Raw genomic sequence first — 15,724 nt, 5'->3', positions numbered from 1 at the left:
AGTCAAGCCACAGAACCACCTGGAGAGTGCATAATCTGGGAGTGGGAGAGGCCTGGGAGGGAAACAGTGGGCTCCTCCCTCTTGGGTTACCACTCCCACGGGAGGGCACAAAAACTAGGACAGGGGCTGGGGTGGTTAGACAGACACCCAACACCATCTGTGTGGACTGCATAGTGGAGTTGGTTAGAGAGAACAAAGCTTTAATACCCACTGACACGTACGGGAGCCGAATGGGATGTGGGACAGACTGGACTAGTCTGCTACACATACTGGCAAACCAGGGTAGGGGGCGGGCCTGGTGGGGGTTATTGCGGGTTGCTCTGACTAGGCTGCAGCTCCCACTGGATGATGTGAAGGCCGAGTATGTGCTGGGCAGAACTAGGCTGGACTGCAATACCCATTGGTTCCAGTGGAAGTCGGGACTGAAAACAGAACCAACCCAGCAATTGAAACCACCACCTGATCAGGGTGATGGACTGTACTGGGCCCTGTACTTGCTAGTACTTAAAAGAATCTGGACTGGAAACACCTCAGACAAAGTTGCTTTTGAGATCTCCCCAATCAAAATTCCGGACTCGGAACCCTAACCAAGAAAAGCCAGAAGACAGAACAAGTCAATCAACCACCTCAGCTATATGTTGGCAGCGAAATACTGGACAAACGGAGACTCTAAGATGGGCTATGTCAATCGGTGGATTCTTCAAGGACCTCATCGTGCTTGGAGTGGCGAGATGGGCAGCGACTCATAACCGGTGAACTATTAAAACCAGTTGAGCAAGAATCTCAGAGCATGCTCCACATCCGGGACCTGGGGTGGGTGGGAAACTGGGTGGGGCTTCTCCCTTAAAACCCTCTTTACCTCAGATACATGAAGGAAACAATCAATATGGAAATAATAGTCTTACCCACTTTCCTATAGCCCTTTGAACCTTTTTACCCTAATTAACTATGTAAAGATTGTCAAATACAATAAATAAAAATAAAAAAATAAATTAAAAAAAATGAGCAGTTTCACGTGGTAGCCTAGTGGCTAAGGTTCTTCTTTGCAGCTGCTGGGATCCCACATGAGCGCTGCTTCTAATCCCAGCTGCTCCACTTCCCATCTAGCTCCCTGCTTGTGGCTTGAGAAAGCAGTCAAGGATGGCCCAAGGCACTGGGACCCTGCACCACAAGCTCCTGGCTTTAGATCAGTTCAGATCTACCCGTTGCAGCCGTTTGGGGAATTAACCCAGCAGATGAAAGATCTCTCTCTCCCCTCCTTCTCTATGTAAACAAATCCAATAAAAACAAATCTTAAAAAAAAAAAAAAAAAAAAAAAAAAGCCATTTCCAGCAGAGAAAAAAATTAAGCAAACAGGGATAGGATCTTTGCTCCTATCCCTGAGGTTAATAAACAGTGACAAATGCTTCTGCAGACTCTCCCCACTTGCCTCACAGGGATAAGCACTACGCTTACATGCTGGAAGAATCATGCCATGAACTCACTATTCCTCCATGTTCTACAGATGAGGACCTGCCTCATATGTCAGAACAATGACAAGAACTGCCCATGCGCCCTGCTGACCTGGGTGGTCTTTTCAAAGTGCACTCTCCAAATGAAACACCTAGCAACGACCTGAAAACCAGGAAACTAGAGACAGAAGTACAAGCTTCTGGGTCCAGCGGTGTGGCCTAGCGGCTAAAGTCCTTGCATTGAACGCGCCGGTTCTAATCCCGGCAGCTCCATTTCCCATCCAGCTCCCTGCTTGTGGCCTGGGAAGGCAGTTGAGGACGGCCCAAAACCTTGGGACCCTGCACCCATGCGGGAGACCTGGAGGAGGTTCCTAGTTCCCAGCTTCGGATCGGCGCAGCACCGGCCATTGCGGCTCACTTGGGGAGTGAATCATCGGACAGAAGATCTTCCTCTCTGTATATCTGACTTTGTAATAAAAATAAATAAATCTTAAAAAAAAAAAGTACAGGCTTCTAAACAAGCAAACACATCAAGGGCTACAGAACAGACATGCAAATTCAGGTTCCTTTTAGGATTGCAAATCAGGGCTCCTTTTGTAAGCCAGGTCCAGGTGGAACCCCTTCTCCATGGAAGCTAAAGCAACACAACAACAAAAAACTGATGTGGACCCAGCACGGTAGCCTAGTAACTAAAGTCCTCGCCTCGTACCCGCCGGGATCCCACATGGGCACCAGCTCTAATCCCGGTGGCCCCACTCCCATCCAGTTCCCTGCTTGTGGCCTGGGAAAGCAGTCAAGGATGGTCCAAGGCTGTGGGAGACCTGAAGAGGCTCCAGGTTCCTGATCAGCTCAGCTCCAGGCGTTGCAGTCACTTAGGGAGTAAATCAGTGGACAGAAGATCTTCCTCTCTGTATATCCAACTTTCCAATAAAAATCTTAAAAAACAAAACAAACAACAAAAAAACTGTGGTGTGACCCAGAGCAGCCATGGGGTAGAGGCTGCCAGAGCCAGACCTGGGGACCCTGTCATCCAACTCTTGTACTCCATAGCAGGTTCTGTTGTGGGTACAGCTGAGCTCAGGCCGACAGAGCAGGGCAGTAAGTCAACACCTGCACAGGAGTATTGGGGACACAGTCCAGGGGAGAACGGGGCACTCTGCAGGGAAACACAAACTTCCCTGGCCCTACCCTCCTGTGGCTTGAGAAAGCAGGCCATCTGGAACTTTGTTTGGGCTGGGGGGATCCATGCTGCCCCCCCACCACCATTATCAGCCATGTCCAGATGGCCACAGCATCCCTAATCTGGGATAATCAGGGAGTCGGGGCTTTGTGCCAGGCTGTGAAGGGCCAGCCCCAGCTGGAGGGCCAGGCAGAGCAGGCCCTGGGGCATTAGACAACGGGGAGGGTGTCAGGAGGAAGACGGGAGTAGATGACAGCTCTTCAAAAGGCAAACAGTGCAAATGAAGAGAAGCTGCAGATGGGGCCTGGGCAGCTCTGCTAGCTTCCCCTCCTCTCGGGAATCTTTGCTCCCCACCTCTCCTCCTTTGAGCCTATACCCCCATCTAGATTTATGTTGCTGTGGACACACCAGGGACTCAGAATGAGAGGGAGGTGTGGAGTTGCATATGTCTAAAGTTCCTAGGCTGGCAAGGACAGGACTCCAACCCAGGACCAGCCAACTCGGCCATGTTGTCTCTAACCTGACAGAGCAGGATGTCTGTTGTAACACAAGGCTGTCATGTGGATGGTGCTGCAGTCTCCACCCTGGGAAATCTCAGCCTGCTGGGATAGCTATCATCCCTGTCCTTGGAGGCCTGCAACTAGGAGACATGGGTCACAGGAAAATAAGCAAAGATGACACTGCACGTCCCGGAATGAGGACCTCAGGAGAGGGTCCACTGCACATCAGACCCCTGGCCACCTCCTACATGGGAGGGGTAGCTACCCAGACCACAAGTCACCAACTCCTTGGCCACACAGGTCCTCCACCCTCCCTAAGAGCAGCAAGCCTGTCTCAGGGTATATAATTTAACAAAAGACACCACAGACCGAGTTTAGCTTTTAGGTTTCTTTAAAGCAGTTCTAGCCATCTGTTAGGACTACTATTTTAGTCTCTTCTTTTATTCCAAACAGATTAAACGTACTACTGTCTTGCAATTGCCACATGGGGTCATATTTAGTGTCTTGGTGCTGCCCGCACTCCTCCTCAAGGGCTCAAACACCTTACAGGCCAGCAGTGCTCTGCACTGTCTCCTGGCACCCAAAAGGTCCAGCTTTTTTATCTCCAAGTACCAAGGGCTGCAGGATACTGCGGTCTGGGTGGGCAGGAGGAACCCATCACAGCAGCTGTCCCTGGTTCAGCCCAGGTGAGATGTGGGCTTCCAACATGAGTGGAAAGGTACAGCCTGCTTCCCCTTGTACCTATCCCTCCACCCAGAGCTTGTTAAAGTACAAGAGGACACTGGCTTCTTCGCAGCTTGCTGACAACTACCTTGAGGGTCTCTCCTTACCATAACGACACCTGCCCTTTCTGATCAGGACCCCATTTTCACAACCGGATTAAAACTTAATTTCCTCTGGGCTCAGCGGCGTGGCCTAGTGGCTAAGGTCCTCGCCTTGATCCCATATGGCCGCTGCTTCTAATCCCAGCAGCTCCACTTCCTCTCTGTCTCTCCTCCTCTCAGTGTATCTGACTTTGTAATAAAAATAAAATAAATCTTAAAAAAAAAAAAAAACTTAATTTCCTCCGAAAAGGATCTTCCTGTAAACAGCTACTTTGTAGAGTGAGGCTTCAACCTATAAACTTTGAGGGACACAATTTAGTTCTTCCTGGGCAGACAAATCAGGGAAGGTGTCAAAAGCAAACTCTAGGTCTGTCGCAAGGGCGCAGGCAGAGAACACAACAGGGCAACAGCACACAGGGAAGTGGTGAGGGATAGGAGATATGTCCTTGTTTGGCACTTTGAAGGGTACAGCAGGTGGGCTTTACCTGGGTGCTCATCTACTTATTTGCACAGGCTAAACATTACTGAGGACCACTGGATGGCTGTAGTTCACTGGCACTATGGGAGGGCTCCACCTAGAGCCGCCCCCCAGCCAGCAGCCCTGCACCATCTTCCCTAACAGTTTCATGCAGGAAACAAACCACTCAGCTTCTGCTCTGGCTCCAAAAATAAACCCATTCAATCAAGAAACAGGTTCTTTAAGATGTAATCAAGAACCATCAAAATAACTTCTGAAAGGGTCATGGCTGGAGTGAGACACAGAGGGGCTATAAGGTGAACTGTATTTAATAGGCAGCTCTCACCCAAGCTCATTTGTCTTGCATAGATTTCTGAAAGGATTTGGAAGACCAACTCCCAAACTTCCTTAGATCGTATAAGACTGAGACTTGCTTTTACTGGTCACAGGAGTGTTTCATAACTCATCAAGCTACAACCTAATAATTTCCATACTTTCCTGGCACACAAGTCCGTTACTACTGAAGTACATTTCCTTTGTTATAGCACCATCTGGTGGAACATTAGAAACATCCCAGACTTTCCAATTTTAAGTGTAAAACTGAATATAGAAAACCTATTAGACAAGAAATTTAAATCACCTTGTCTAATGTACCAAGACTTAAAACTGGCTGCCCCAGTGCCACATTAAGATCTTATGTGGTGCTAAGACTATTGTAAGCTGTTTCTAGCACCCAGGACTGTGAATATTCAAATCAACTGAACTAACCCACAAGTTCAGAAGTATAGAAAGCAGCCTTACACACAAAGACTAAGTAATATCTTATAGACTTTTAGTTCCTATGGCAAGCAACAGCTTGACAGCTGCTTCTGTTAGATCTGGGAGATGAGCTGGGGGTAGGCCAGCAGAACCAGCCATTCACCTGACAATTACTGTGAGGGCTCAGCATTCTCAGCTATTCCCAGAGACCTTTCATTAGCCTGATAGAAGGCCTGTTCCTGGAATGGGTGAAGTCAGACTGTGGGCAGGCAGTAAAGATGTCGTTTTATTGAAGGTCAGTTTTAACAGAACTCAATCTTTGTTCTGACAAATCCAACACATTTACATGCATTCAGGATAGTAAACAGAGGCTCCATGAAATGAAGCAGTTGGCACTTCAGCAGGGGAGATTCTGCCACCCATGGGAGCAATAGATCCTACTCCCTAGTAATGCCACAATAGCCAACAGCATATAAAGACAAAATGGCAGGCCTAGCAGCTAAAGTCCTCACTTTGCACGTGCTGGGATCCCATATGGGTGCTGGTTCTAACACCAGCAGCACCACTTCCCATCCAGCTCCCCGCTTGTGGCCTGGGAAAGCAGTCGAGGACAGTCCAAAGCCTTGGGACCCTGCACCCACGCGAAAGACCCAGAAGAGGCTCTGGGCTTCTGGCTTTGGATCAACGCAGCTCCAACCAATGCGGCCGCTTGAGGAGTGAATCAACAGACGAAAGATCTCTGTCTCTCCTCTATATATCTGACTTATCAATAAAAATAAATAAAACTCAAAAAAAAAGAAAAAAAAAAGAAAAAAGACATAATGGTCCTGCATCCTGGCCCCAGCCCTTGCCAGCTACCATCAGGTAGGACTGTCCCTTGCACATCAGTCCTACAAGATTCCCAAGCCAACTTGTCCCCTTTTAAGTTCTCAATAAACTATTCAACCTCTTGAAAAATACAAACATTGGCTAAAAATGAAAAACCCAAAACCTTGGCAGATGAACTATTCTTTACAGAACAATGACACTTAACACAGAACCTAGGAATGTGGATCCCAAAGGCAGTATAAAGCTTTATACCGTGTAGGCCTATGTACTTCTGAGCTGAAGTTTGTCACCATAGCCAAATCCCCTTTGAGCTCACATGCAGGATTACTTGAGTTTGCATGGGACACAAACATCACCATCATATGTAATTTCCATGTTCAATACAAAACCCTACACATCAGGAAAACAGCACAAGGGAAGGTCCTCTTCTAAACTCACTATCCTGAACCGCAAGACAATGCCAGTGCTGCTAGCCAAGAGCCTTCATGTCACTGGATGACCACATGTAGAATTTTTCCTGATTAGCTCTGCCTGGGTCCTCCCACTCCGCTCTTGCAAATGCAAGAATGGGTCCAACAGGATAAATAATGTCCACAGACCAACACCCTCCTCAGGCTGAAGAGTGGCCGTCTAGTCAGGTTTTGTCTTTGTGCAAGATTTTATTAAAGATCTTTTACAAAGTATCATCCAAACGCCATACAGCTGCCAAGGAGACCCTGAAACCAAAATAAAGCACAACAGAGTAAGAGGAGCCATCTGAGTATTATTAGGTTCCTTCATCTACCAAAAAGATACACTTAGTCCCACTTACAGCTTGTCTGAAAATTAACAGTAAGTTACAGAGAGCACCTGGAAACAAAAAACTCCCAATGTGCACAAGGGGACAAAAAATTATTACCTAAGTAGCAGGACCTAATTACTACAGAGTGCCTTAACCTTCTGCAAAGGAATTTCAGTAAAGGAGCTGTTTCAAGCCCTGTAATCTAAACAGGAACTCCTAACAGAGGCAATTGTGGACTAAAAGAGCTCCAACCTGGATTTTCCTATGCAAAACAAATATAATCCAAATGTTATTCTCAAGTGCCAAGTGTCCCTGGATACATACCTGTTAAGCTGTGGGGACTGGCTGGGGCATAGCAGGTGGCTCTGGCTTCCCACCCTTCTGCTCTGAGATAGGGGTGGTGGGCAGGATCTCATCTTTGGGTTCCACAATGCTCACGTGGTCAGGCAGGGGCTTCTTAGGACCAATCTTGCCACTTGGGTCCCAGGGCAGCATGATCTTCACTTTGATGCCCAGCACACCTAGGAAGCAGCACACTCTGGACCTTACTGGCGCTTTACCAACCCTCACTAAACAGAAGGCAATTTACAAAAAAACCCCAACAAACAAAAAAAAACTCCCCCTAGATTCTGGTCCCTTCTCAGACAAATGCCTCTAAATCAATCAATGAACAGGGCACTTGTGCAAAAGGCACCCATGCACAGCACCACAGAACATGGCACCGACAAGGACCAAAAGCAGGATGTGACCTTTCTGACTCGTCATCGTGTCATCACCGAAGGGTACACAGATGGCTAAAACAAGAACTAACCAACTTTTGGATCTCACTCATCAGCAATGTCAATTCCTGCAGTTCAAGGCAGGTTGGCAATAAACCCTGGCTACTTTCAAACTGAGTTTCCCTAAATCTCTGCCAACATCCAGTCACGAACGCCCCTGTCCCAAGCATTCTCGGTGGCTCACCCTGTCTGAGCAGCACGTGGCGAACAGCCGTGTCGACATAGTAGTTCACGGGGTCCCCACTGTGGATCATCAAGCCATCCACAAACTTCATGGACTTGGCCCTTTGTCCTCGGAGCTTCCCAGAGACCACAACCTCACAGCCCTTGGCTCCGCTCTCCATGATGAACCGCAGCACGCCATAGCAGGCCCTCAGGAAGAACAGGGAGAGAAACTGGGGTTACTAGCCAAGACAGAATATATCCCACAAATTACAACTGTTTTCACTATCCCTTTAATGAAGATTAACTTTGACAAGAGCCCGACTACAAAACCATCTGTGCTTTCCTCTTCCTATACCTGAGGCTAATCTTCCCAGGAAATGATGTCAGTGCTTGCTAACCTCAGCATCAAATCAACCCAGACTTAAAAAGATCCCAGCTTGCCTCTGCTTCCCATGCCGCTGGGTCAAGCAGACACTTATTGTGCTGGCACAAGTTTGGAGTCTTGGCTGCTTCACTTCCTTTCCAATTCCCTGCTAATATACCTGGGGAAGTAGCAGAAGATGGACCAAGTACTTGGGCCTGTCATCTATATCAGAAACCCAGTTGGAGTTCCTGGCTCCTGGTTTCAGCCTGGGATAGAAGCAGCTGTTGCAGCCACTGGGGAAGTAAACAGAGTCAGTGCCTTGCCCTGTTGTGCCTCTCAAAATTCAGCAACTTGCTCAATTTAAGTCTCAGAAATTCTAACTCAAAATGTCCACGTGCACAAAATTTACACAGTAGAGCTATATATGACTGCTGAGCCATCCTCCCAATTCAACAGATGTGGGGTGAAAAATGTTTGTTTCTTAACAAATTCCCAGATGACAATGACATTAAACCAGAAACCAAATTTTGAGAACTCCTGTTACAGGTAGAACCAGCCTTCAAACCAGGTGAACCTACAACACACCTGGCAAGTCACTCCTCTGCTAAATCCCAGCGCTCTATATGCTGATGAAATTCCAAAACACCCAGGCAAGGCATTCCAACTACTTCAGAGAACAGCCAATCAAAACCTTGCTAGCAAGGGCCCGGAGGCGTGGCCTAGCGGCTAAAGTCCTCGCCTTGAAAGCCCCAGGATCCCAAATGGGCGCCGGTTCTAATCCCGGCAGCTCCACTTCCCATCCAGCTCCCTGCTTGTGGCCTGGGAAACCAGTCGAGGACGGCCCAAAGCTTTGGGACCCTGCACCCATGTGGGAGACCCGGAAGAGGTTCCTGGTCCTGGCATCGGATCGGCGCGTACCGGCCCGTTGTGGCTCACTTGGGGAGTGAAACATCGGATGGAAGATCTTCCTCTCTGTCTCTCCTCCTCTCTGTATATCCGACTTTCCAAATAAAAATAAAAAAAATCTTAAAAAAAAAACCAAAACCAAAAACAAAAAAAACCTTGCTAGCAAGCCTGGCTGTGTAGGCACCAGAATTCCACGTCACTTATACCATCACTTGTCTCCTCACTATCTACACATAGCCCACAGAATTATTTATCCCAATTTCAAGCTCTCTCATCAGGAATGCTTTCTCTTCTTACAGTTGTCAATAGGAGTAAAAGCCACTGATGGGTCACTCTGCCTGCTCCACCACTAAAGCTCCCACCCAGAATACTTCAACATTACCCAGGGACCAAGGTGACCTGGCCCCTCCTTGGACATTTTTCTTTCTGCTCTACAAGCAGAACACTCTCCAACTCCCAGGATTTTGCTTCCTCGCTGGTCTTCCCAATCTTAATTCAGCAAAAGCACGGAGTAACAGTACTCTACAACTCCTGACTAGCAGATTCTGCCACAACAGAGTTCATGTGCTAAATTAACAGATGCACACAACATATTCTGCTGCATGATCCTGAGGCCACAGCACTTACCTGCGCACAGCAAGCCCTCCCAGGAGTTTGTAGCGCAGGGATTCTGCCTGGGCAATGGCACACAGGCCCCTCGTGGCCACCTTTTCGGCATACAGCTTTAAAGGAACCAAAGCACACTGTCACCTTCACCCCGGTTTCAATGATGAGCTTTCCTACATTTCATATACAAAATCATGGTGCAGGGTTTGCGGAAGGGATTCAAAGCTAAGATTATTTCAGTGCGAATATTTTGGAAATGCTTGCATGAACAGTCATAAAAAAATAAATCATCTTTTAATTCCACTTTCTTAAAACCCTTCTGAATTCTATCATAATAGCATCCCTCAAGCAGAACACTTCTGCCCACATGTGTAACAGACACAAGCCGACCAAACCCCAGAGTCCCACCTGTGGCTCCTCCTACAGCAAAAGCAGGGAGACCAATGGCCCACCAGGACCCACTGTGTCATGTGTTATAACCCAAGTTATACATAAAATCCTTAACCACCAGAATTGAGCTCAAGATGGCCCACTGCTTACTGAGAACTTCAGCCAATACTAACCCCAACTGTAATACCCGTTGATAACTCAGAGAGGGGAAGCACCATTCTGTGTCCATAACCCCTGGCCTGAGGGAAGAGCACTCACCTCCACGCTGCCCTCGGGGAAGCCAAACCTCTTCTGCACAACTGCAGTCAACTCCCGGATTCGCCGGCCCTTCTCACCAAGCACGTTCTGCGTCCTGGGGGGAGGGGGGGGGAACACAGAGACCACCCATGCAGACCCTAGTAGCATCCTAGGCCAAAACTTTAAAACTTGCCTAGGGTATGTGGGCGCAATAACCCATGCACTTGCCACAATGGATGCAGCCGAACCCCCTCACTCAACGAGATCTTTTTTTACCTGGTGGCTAAAATAATGATTTCTGTCCTGGTTGGTGTCACTCGGACCTCCACTCCGGAGTAGCCATCTTCAGCCAGCTCGCGGGTCAGGAACTCGTTCAGCTCGGCTTTAAAGATGCCATCGGCTACGAACTGACCAAAAAAAAAGGTGAGAGTCACGTTCCCCTAGCCCCCCACAAGCTCCTCCACGCCGTCAGCCCAGCACGGCCCGCTCCTACAGGGACGCCGCCGCCCTTCTCAGACAAATGCCTCGAGGTCATCTTCGGGAAGGTTCTTTCCCGGGGTCGCAGAACGCCAACACCGGGAAAGAGAGCACGCCCCGGTCAGCCTCGTCATCGCCTCCTCACAGAAGGGCTGAACGTTCACAGGGGAGAACCCGCCGGGGCCCCCGGTCCCGGCTCCCCGTCCGCACGCGGGACTCGAACCCGCGATGTGTGGCACAAGCAGCGTCCTGGGGCACGTCTTCCAGGCCACTACACACGGCCCGACAAAGTCTCACAAGAGCCATCTCGGGGGCAGGGGAGCCGCCCCATGTTCATCCCGGAACTCTGTCCAGTTCCTAGTCTTTCTCCGCTCCCGGCCACACAAGCCCGCGCTCGCCCGGCGCCGGGCCCAGCACGTAATCCGCCGCCATCCGCGGCCCCGCGGCAACATCAGGCGGCCCAGGCCACGTCCCAAGGAAGGACAAGGGGCTGCATCTCTCGCGCCAGCAGCTCCACAATCCCCGAACCGCACGACACGGCAGTTCCCCGAACTCGGGATCCAGACCCTCACCTTCCTCTTCTTAGAGATCTGCACGGCCATCTTGACGCCGCTCGCAGCCGAAAGGAAAGGAAGTAACTTGCTGGCGGAAATGGGTATAAACGGCTCGGCGCCATGACGAAAAAGCGCGCGCGTCGACGACTGCGAGCGCTCATGGGAAATGTAGTTTTAACTCAATAGAGCGCCTGTAGTTTAGAACTACAAGGCAGTCCTAGCCTGTAGGTCTATACTTGAAAAAAGAAGGAAGAAGAGGCACAAAGATACAGCAAGAGTTTGACCAGCGTGGAACCCTGGTCCCTACTTTTTCAGATCAATGCTAACGAATATCTTCAAATTCCCTCAATGATATTTATTTAACGCTCCCATATTCCCTAATCTGTACCCCATTTCTTCCAGTCCGAATGGTGACCGTGTCTAATCGGTACTAATGTTCTAGAGACTATTCCAGGCTCTTTCTGTTTATTAGCTCATCTGCTCCCAATCTCACTTCCACGATCTATAGAACAGGTCAGAGGGGTGGCTCATGTGCTCATAATTTAACTGTAGCACTGAAATAGCTCTGATACAAAACAACTGGTCCTATAATCTTGGCGTCGTAATAAAATAAAATTCCGTGGGAGCTAAGCACAAGGGCCAGAGAAGGGAAAAGAAGTGAATGTGGGTGAGCATTTAAGCCTTACTCTTCCTCTTCTTCTTCTTATTAAAAGATCTTCCATCCATTGGTTCACTCCCCAAATGGCCACAACAACACAGCTGAGCCGAATCAAAGCCAGGAGCCAGGAGCTTCTTTCCGATATCCCACACGGGTACAGGGGTCCAAGACTTTGGGCCGTCCTTGATTGCTATCCCGGGCTTTAAGCCTTACTTTTTTTTTTTAAGATTTATTTTATTTTTATTACAAAGTCAGATATACTGAGAGGAGGAGAGACAGAGAGGAAGTGGAGCTGCCGGGATTAGAAGCAGCGGCCATATGGGATCCCGGCGCATTCAAGGCGAGGACCTTAGCCACTAGGCCACGCCGCTGGCCCAAACCTTACTTTTTTTTTTTTTTTTTAAAGATTTATTCATTTTATTACAGCCAGATATACACAGAGGAGGAGAGACAGTGAGGAAGATCCTCCGTCCGATGATTCACTCCCCAAGTGAGCCGCAAGGGGCCGGTGCACGCCGATCCGATGCCAGGACCTGGAAGCTCTTCCGGGTCTCCCACGCAGGTGCAGGGTCCCAAAGCTTTGGGCTGTCCTCGACTGGTTTCCCAGGCCACAAGCAGGGAGCTGGATGGGAAGTGGAGCTGCCGGGATTAGAACCGGCGCCCATATGGGATCCTGGGGCGTTCAAGGCGAGGATTTTAGCCGCTAGGCCACGCCTCCGGGCCCCCAAGCCTTACTTTTAAGATGCAGATTAAGCCAGGTACATCCCATGCTGTAGCAGTGGCTGGGTGTGGTACCTAACTCCAGCTTCCTGCTATGGGAAGCCCTGCGAGGGAGCAGGGATGGCTCCAGTGGTGGTTCCTGCCGTTCACGTGGGAGAACTAGATGAATTCCCAGTTCCTAGCTTTGGTGGATCTGGGATCAACTGCTGCAGGCCTTTGGAGAATAAACCAGTGGATGGAAAGTCTTCCTATTTCTTTCTGTGTGTGTCTTTCTTAAATAATGAAGCAGATGAACCAAAAATCAAAGGTGAGATAAATCCCAAATGAACGGGTTCAGCCTGCCTGGGAAAGCAGCAGAGAGGATGGCTCAAGTCATTAGTTGTCTGCGAGCACAGGGAGACCTGAAAGAGGCACCCAGCTGCCTGGTTTCGGACTGGCTCAGCTCTGGCCAATGCGGCCACTTGGGGAGTAAGCAAACAGATGTTTCTGTCTCTCCCTTTCTCTCTTTGTATACTCTTCCTTTCAAATAGATAAATAAGAAATTAAAATAAAACCCGGTGCGATAGTGTAACGGTTGAAGTCATCACCTTGAACGGGCCAGGATCCCGTATGGTCACCGGTTCTAATCCCAGCAGCCATGCTTCCCATCCAGCTCCCTGCCTGTGGCCTGGGAAAGCAGTAGAGGGCAGCCCAAAGCCTTGGGACCCTGCACCCATGTGGGAGACCCAGAAGAAGCTCCTGGTTCCTGGTTTCGGACTGGCTCAGCTCCAGCCATTGCGGCCGCTTGGAGAATGAATCATCAGACAGAAGATCTTCCTCTCTGTCTCTCCTCCTCTCTGTATATCTGACTTTCCAAATAAAAATAAATACAGCTTTTTAAAAAAAGAAATTAAAACTCTGTTTATGTGTGCTTTTTTCACATCGCTCTTGGAAAATCTCATGTTTGAGGCTCTTTTTAAAGAAAAAGACATTTATTTTTATTTGAAAGGCAGAATTACAGAGAGGAGCGACCTTCCGTCCACTGGTTCAGACCTTAAATGTCTGCAGGCCGGGACTGGGCTGGTTGGAAGCCAGGAGATCAAGGAGCTAGATCGAAAGTGGAGCAGCCAAGACTTGAACCAGAGTGTATCTAAGACATTGCAGGCAGTAGCTTTCTATGCCACAACGCCAGCCTTTCAGAAGTGAGATTCTGCTCAGCCGGTTCCTGGGACCCACCATGGCACGGAGACTCAGCCTGAGGAAGGGCAGGAGCCCGGGTAAGGGGAACGCAGGTTTGTTTCTGGTGATCTGAAGTCAGGGGGATGAGACCGCCTTGGCCTGCTTGTTCACACACACACACACACACACACACGCCTCATCCACCCACCGATGCCAAGGTTCACGGAATGACGAGGCAAGCTGGTGAGTGCAAACACAGTCTCAAGCAGCTTTTCCTGAGCAAGCTGCCTGTATGGTTGCTAATCTGCAAATGTGGCCTTTGCAGTGGCTCAACACACCCGCTGGATGCTACCGTAAAGTAACAGCTGTAGAGCAGCAGCACTGGGTCTGCTGCCTCCCTTCCCAAGGGCTGGCCCGCAGCCGCCAGGCGTGGACCGGAGGCCGAAACAGGGAGTGGGTCCTCCATCCAGGTGCCCCATGTGTGTAGCAGGGACTCGGCCACTTGAGCTGTCCCCGCTGGTGCCCAGGGTGTGCATTAACAGGAAATTGAAGTCAGGAGCTGGAGCTGTGTATCAAACCCAGGTACCCCGCACACACACACACACTCACACACACAAGCATCTTGATTCTTGGACCAATCATCTGCACCCTGCTCCCACCTAGGATTCAACACAGAACCTAGGGAGCCCAAAGCCCTCAATTTCTCCAGGGGGCTAGCAAGAGGGCCTTCCCTGGAACCAGGAAGGCCGGGGGCGGGAGGACAGTCCAGGGGCCACGCTGTTGGACACTTCTTGAAGGGCGCGCGGCGGAGCCCCGGCGTCACAGGGGACAGGTTTGTGCCGCCTTTCCTAGGCGGGCTCTTCCTGAAGCGCGTTTCTGCGCCCTCCGGTGGCCATAGCCGACAGACGCCTTGTCGCGGGCTTTCCCAGAAAGTGTGAGGGGCGCTGCCCGCCCTCAGGTGAGCCCCTTTGGGGATCTGAGAGCAATAAGGGGTACGTTGGGCTGCAGGACGGGAACCTCCCAGCATGCCACCGCGTCCTCTGCCGAGGTGATGAGCCAGGGCTGCCAACTGCCCTACTGCCTGCCCAAGTCAAAGCCGCCTGCCGGTGTCCTGGTTAGGACAGGGGCTAGGCAGCAGAGGGCGCTCTGTTTTTAGATTTATTTTTCGTTTGTCTATAAGCGAGAGAGCCAGAGTAAGAGTTTCCACAAACGCCTGCAAACAGAAACCTGGATCTCAATCTGGGTCTCCCACGTGGATGGTACCGGCCCAAACATTTGGCCATTCTCTGCTGGCTTCCCAGGCACATTAGCAGGAGTTGGAGCAGAAGCAGAGCTGGCAGGACTTGAACCCAAGATTCTGATGTAAGATGCTAGCGTCACAAGCTGAGGTTTAACTTGCCAGCTGGGAATGCGGGTTTCTTTTGTGCCCTTTGAGTGTTGTGGAACTCTAACCTGGGAAGATTTTATACCTAAGTTTAAATAAACTTGGAAAGGCTGTAATTTCTGGCATTATCATTCTATCAAACCTTTAAGGCAGTTAGTCACTCTTCGAGTACTGGATCTATAACAGTGTAACTGCCACAGTGGCTTGCTACCCATAATTAACTACTGAAGACATTTTGTGTTGCCTTCTCCCCCCCACCCCTATCCCTTGAATTTGTATTTCCATCCCACATGACCCTGGGAATGTCTTCGTGCAGCCTGGAAAATGTGAAGTTCCCAGTGGAGCTGACCCGTCACCTAGCCTACGTCCACTCCCCTTGCCCTGGTTGGCCCAGTGACCTGAGCTGGCTTTGCCGAGGACTTTTCCAGGAAGGTCCTGACCAGCTGGCCATTTTCCCAGCCGTGTGACCCATGAAAAGTTAGTATCATGAAAAGTTCCATTTCCTTTGTTGAGGCATCGGGAAGGATCTGAATGGAGGTTTTGGGA

At 49.7% G+C, this 15,724-nt stretch overlaps 1 protein-coding gene and 1 non-coding gene across 2 annotated transcripts; both read right to left on the bottom strand.

The window, feature by feature from the left end:
* Window positions 1–6,633: 6,633 nt before the first annotated feature.
* On the bottom strand, window positions 6,634–11,407 carry RPS3 (ribosomal protein S3). The gene is made up of 7 exons (XM_004589887.4): window positions 11,277–11,407; window positions 10,504–10,634; window positions 10,249–10,342; window positions 9,622–9,716; window positions 7,744–7,931; window positions 7,105–7,301; window positions 6,634–6,715 (listed from the first exon to the last, which is right to left on the bottom strand). Exons 1-6 carry the CDS (start codon window positions 11,304–11,306, stop codon window positions 7,108–7,110), a joined length of 732 nt encoding a protein of 243 aa, XP_004589944.1. The 5' UTR covers window positions 11,307–11,407; the 3' UTR covers window positions 6,634–6,715; window positions 7,105–7,107.
* On the bottom strand, window positions 7,416–7,561 carry LOC118759600 (small nucleolar RNA SNORD15). The gene has a single exon (XR_004996290.1). It is a non-coding gene; the product is annotated as a small nucleolar RNA SNORD15 (small nucleolar RNA).
* Window positions 11,408–15,724: the final 4,317 nt, after the last annotated feature.

This window comes from Ochotona princeps, chromosome 4, assembly GCF_030435755.1.
Source record: "Ochotona princeps isolate mOchPri1 chromosome 4, mOchPri1.hap1, whole genome shotgun sequence".
NCBI lineage: Eukaryota > Metazoa > Chordata > Mammalia > Lagomorpha > Ochotonidae > Ochotona > Ochotona princeps.
Note: the sequence above shows the minus strand (reverse complement) of the source record. Positions and strands in the feature narration are given on the sequence as shown.